General features: G+C 38.1%; 1 protein-coding gene across 1 annotated transcript; it reads left to right on the top strand.

Moving 5' to 3' along the window:
- The first annotated feature begins 1,715 nt into the window (after positions 1 to 1,715).
- LOC104449053 (uncharacterized metal-dependent hydrolase YabD) lies at positions 1,716 to 3,801 on the top strand. The gene is given in 3 exon segments (XM_010063063.3): positions 1,716 to 1,845; positions 2,533 to 2,810; positions 2,813 to 3,801. Coding segments are annotated over 2 exon segments (876 nt in total). The 5' UTR covers positions 1,716 to 1,845; positions 2,533 to 2,560; the 3' UTR covers positions 3,439 to 3,801.
- The last annotated feature ends 1,665 nt before the right edge of the window (positions 3,802 to 5,466 follow it).

Here is a 5,466-nt window from a genome sequence, read left to right as displayed (position 1 = left end):
AGTTATGAAGCTATTGTCCGAATTTGTGACGATAGTCCGGCCAAGCTCGGCGGCATTTTATCTCCACACAGCATTGCTTCGTTAGGCTTTCGCCCATTGTGGAAATTCTGCACTGCTGCCTCGTATAGGAGTCTAGGCCGTGGCGGTGATGGCAATGATCACATGGAATTAATGTGGTGGAGAGAGAGAGAGAGAGGATCCTAAATTGATTGGTCAACGTTAGGGTCCGATGAAAGCGTCCACATCAATGTTAAACCCGTTCATGTGGATTCTTCCAGGCGGGCCACTAGGCCCGTCCACTCCAATTGGGATTGAAGGACATTTTTGGGTGGGTTTGGATAAAGCTATTTGCTTATTGTGGCAGACTCGGTCAACAAAGTGGGCTCAACTTAAGAATTTTACCCGATCTCGAGTCCAATCCTATCCATTGATCACTTCTCATCAATATATTAAACAGTCATCAATGCCAAAGCAACAATGTCTATTATGGTTCATGTACTAGAAAAGTATCCTATGGAGCCCAATTTGTAAATAAAATTCGAAGGAAAAAAAAAACAGTTTTGGTATTTTATTGACAAAGGGACGAATTAAATAGTGAAAAGAGAAAAGTTTACGTAACTGGTTATTAATTTAGCAGAAAAATGCACGAAAGCCTCAATCAACAAATGAGATTTGTTGGCAAACTAGCTTTTTAGTGAGCTGAGGCTATAGTTAGAGCTGCTAGTTGGAAATCAAAATAGTCATACTAGGCATGAAGATGAAGGAGCTAAATGAAATGCATCCTTTTTATGCGTATGTTTATAAAGTACTTCCCTAACTTTCAAGATATGAAGATAAGCAAATATACCCATTCAAATGAAAGGGTAAGTTCAATTAACTACTGTTAATTCATCAATTATTTAGACAAATTAACAAAAACTAGAGTGAGGGAGACAGAAAAAGAGACCAATTGATATTCTGTAGCATCTACCTATCATGTTTATTGAATCAAAGGATTCATGGGACAATTGAAGGTGAGAGACAACATTGAATATTTTCATATAATCTAGAGACTAAATTGAATATTTGTAAAAAGTTCATCAACCACATTAAACAAATTAAAAGTTCATAAACCACATTTCACATTAAGTTAAAGTTTATGGTCCACATTGATCAAATTAAAAGCTTATAGATTATTTGTGTCAATTTCCCTTTATATTAGGTTGAGACCTATAGTAATCTTTGAATAATACCAACCATTGTTGTTGTTGTTGTTGTTTGTTTGTTTATTCCATAAAAAATAGATTACATATTGGGTTAAAGTTTAGGAATCATTTGTGTCATTTGTCTTTTTTTTTCTTTATATTATAGGCTTGAGACTTATTTCCTAGAACTTTCTCTAGTTGAGTAATCTTTGAATAATGCCAACATTATTGTTGTTGTTGTTTGTTTATTTCATAAAAAAATAGATTACATATTAAGCTAAAGTTCGTGAATGATTTATATCATTTTTTTATATTAGGCTTGATCCTCTTTCCTAAAAGCTTTCTCTAGGTGAGTAATCTTTGAATAATGCCAACATTGTCGTTGTTGTTGTTTGTTTATTCCATATAAAATAGACTGACGGACCGACTTTCGCTCAAATTACGCTTGAGGCCTCGTTCTTAGGACTTTCCCTTGGTTGCGTAATCTTTTAATAATGCCAACCATGAAATTCACAGCTAATCAAGGTAAGAACGAGGTATCCTCCTCGTCCATTCGGCTTTTCAGTTTCTTCATCCCATATTCCCAATCCCCCTCTCGACCACGATCGATTGTCCGTCCGTCCGTCCGTCCATCTTCGACTTTGCATCCAGGCACTGGACGGTACGTTATCCGCTTACCATGGGAAAATTCCGGCAACGATTCTTATCTCATCAGTTTCATTGTGGTTGTTTCGGATGTTCTTCTTCCGTTCTTTCAGCTTACTTTGGATGATGACGAGAATTTTCACGTTCTCTGTTTTAGTGACTCGCACACCAAATGTTTGACAAATTGCACCTTTTTTTGGTTTTTTTTTCTTCCCCCGTTTGAAGTTCTTCTTTTTTACCCCTTTTCTTGTCGCTGCTATTGGGCGTGAACTGTTTCTGTAATGGAAAATCGAAGATAGATGTACAAAAAAATTTGTACCCAACATTAAAGGACTTGGGCTCAAGTTGCTCTGAGCACCAGCCAAGCCCGATTATAGAATCCTAAGCAACATAGCTAAATTCGAATGTGGACATCCTGTAGCACCTTTGATTTCTTTTCGTTTGATACTGTTTTACATATGCGAATCATTCAATCTCTCTAGCAGTCAAAGGCTTCATTGTCCTGAAATGTGGCTTCTTGGTAGTTGGCTCGAGGAACTAGTCCCGAGAAGCAAACATTGGTCGGACAGACCCATGATTGGGATCCAAGCATTGCTCTATAATGTCACTAGAAGGGATATGAATCGATCCCTTTATAAATAGTCTCCAGTTGAAGTGGACACCTGGTTCGGCATTATCTTTACTTCTTACGCATGTGTTCTAGGTGGACAAGATCATCAAATAGCAGAGGTATGAAAGTGTTTGACGCCCATTGCCACTTGCAAGACCCTCGGATCTTGTGTATGGCGCCGGAGTTAATTGAGTCGGCCCGTCAGGCTGGTGTAATTAAATTTGCAGTTGATGGGACGCATGAGAAAGACTGGCATCTGGTGAAGCAACTGAGCGAGGACTATCCTTGTACCATTCCAAACTTTGGACTTCATCCGTGGTTTGTTGCTGATAGAAGCCCTAACTGGTTTCAGATATTAAGGGAATATTTCGAGCCACTCCCTGCGCTGCAGTGGGAGAGATTGGTTTGGACAAAGGGTCTCACGAGAGGGAGATCAATTTCAACGATCAGGTGGAAGTGTTCAAGAAACAGCTCGAACTCGCGAAAGAGTTGAATAGACCAGCATCGGTCCATTGTGTCAGTGCATTTGACGATCTGCTTCAGATATTGAAAGAGGCAGGGCCTTTTCCTGCTGGTATCATCCTCCACTCTTATATGGGTTCCGCTGAAATGGTTCCTCAATTGGTCGAAGTGGGAGCTTATTTTTCATTCTCGGGACATCTCATGCCCATGAAAGAGCAGACGGCGAAGAAGATGTTGAAGGTGGTTCCTTTCGAAAGGATTTTATTGGAAACAGATGCGCCGGATGCATTGCCAAAGAATCCTGCATTTTTTATCGATGACGATGTTCAGTGTAGTGCAGGTCCAGCCGACGGAGGATGCATTGAATCTACATCGCCAACGGGATCTCTGAATCATCCTGCAAACATTCTCGTGGTGCTTAATTATGTCGCATCCTTGCTAGACATGCCTCCAGAAGATCTTGCGGAGCTCAGCTGTAAGAATGCGGTGCATTTATTCTCCTACGAAGGTACAAAGCTGCTCCTGGACAATCAATAGTTGGTTACTGGGTAGATGGCAAGTTAGCCACGACAATTGCACTCGAGCGACTGCCGTTGGTCTAAATTATCCAACATAACTACTGCATTTGACGTGTGAAATGTATATTGTATTTGTTTGATAACAATAATGATGAACTCCATGTAGGAGCGTGATCCGACCGTTGCTTTACATGTTCTTGTCTTGACCGGCACGCAAGCTATTGTTCATGCATGCTTCTTCATTAGAGGAAGCCTGTTTGCCATTACTGCATGGTGGGAAAGACAGGATCATGATGCTTCGAACAACTTGTAATAGCCTTGAAGATGCAATCATGCGAATTTGTTAGTGTTCTAATATGATGACGTATGAGATGTTTTTCTATGATTTATTGCAAAGTGGGTTCATACAATGCGCGTGATTGTGGAAAACACAGCCTTAAAGATTGATTCAATATTTTCTTTAAAAGAAGTTCATGCCTCTTTCGCTATTGATAGAAATGCATTATGGAATATAAGTAAATGAAATAAGGAAAGTTACCCAAAACATACATCACACTTACCAACACTAACTTCTATATCTGTAATTCTGAAAGTATCAAATACAGATATAAGTTTTACTTCTGAAAACAATTTTGCACATTCGCGCCAATTACTTTTTATGTCCCCATTTGCAGAAGTGCCATTTTGCTCCCAAATTCGCCCATCTCGAAAGAAAAAATTCTCGCATCCACCCAAAATGAACCGATTAAGAATAAAACCACTAAAACCCTAAGTAAGGTAATAAAATGGATTTATAAGGATGGGTAATTCGGTTTTTTCAAAGTGTGATTTTGCTTAGAAGTATGTGAATAGAATTTACAAAAGAATTTATATACGGGTGGTGATCGAGGGTTTTGGGCGTTTCCTATAAAATAAATTATTGCTATGGACTATTTTGTTAAAGGATCTTGTTACAGTAGAAGAGAAACGGCTTATTGAGAGAGACTTGCAGTCGAGGAAGGTGTGATGCTCCTTCGGGGAGATTTCGAAGAATGAGGGCAAGTCCAAATCCATTAAACACGAGAACGAGAACCCTCTACAGTCACGGGATTGACCACCGCAATATCCACCTCAATCCAAGTCCATTAAACAAGGAAACTTGTAATTTCGTGGATAAGAGTTGGTGAAATAATGACATTGAAAAGCCTCCGTAACACGTTATTTGATTTATGTTGAAATTTTGATTATCTATGAATTGAGTGTTCAAATCAGAATATGTTTGGATGAGAACCTTTCATTTTTATTTTTATTTTTATTTTGGAAACAAATATGAAAATTCTAAATTGTTGATCTTTCTCGTTAAGGAATCGAGTTTGAGAAGGAAGACTTTCAAGTATCATAAGTGAAAATCATTTCTTTGCAATTATTGTGATATATATATATATATATATGTGTGTGTGTGTGTGTGTGTGTGTGTGTGTGTGTGTGTGTGTGTGTGTGTATAGATACTAACCACTAACAAGTAGGCCCAAGGAGTGCCAAAATGGGCTCCGATGGGCAAAGTGTTTAGCCTGGAATATGTGGCCCCACCATCACATGGCAAGATTGCCAAACGCACTGCTTCAGAAACACGTAGGTATTGCATGTTTAGATGGTAGACCCTTTTGAGAAGTTTTCTTTTTTTTTTTGGTCTAAACCCTTTTGAGAAGTTATCAAGCGTAAGATAAGCATCGAACTGAATTTAGGAAGTTGAAATTGGCGAGTCCCGCGATAGTCTTGCGTGAGTTTTACCAAATGTGACGGTCCAAATTTAATTTAGTACGTTTACTCAAATTTACTACATAATTTCTCATTTTTTTCTCATTTGCCTCCTATAAAACCTAATTGATTTAAATAGCGGGAGAAATTATAAAATAAAATAAAATAAAGTCGTAGACTTATTGTATTTACGTCAATTCAATCTTAAACTTTTCAATTTGATCAATTTAGTTATAAGCATTTTAATAATTTCGATACAATTTATCCAATCAATTTTTGCTACCAATGCTAATGTGATTTTTTATTGAAT

The sequence above is a fragment of the Eucalyptus grandis genome, chromosome 6 (assembly GCF_016545825.1).
Source record: "Eucalyptus grandis isolate ANBG69807.140 chromosome 6, ASM1654582v1, whole genome shotgun sequence".
Lineage (NCBI taxonomy): Eukaryota > Viridiplantae > Streptophyta > Magnoliopsida > Myrtales > Myrtaceae > Eucalyptus > Eucalyptus grandis.
Note: the sequence above shows the minus strand (reverse complement) of the source record. Positions and strands in the feature narration are given on the sequence as shown.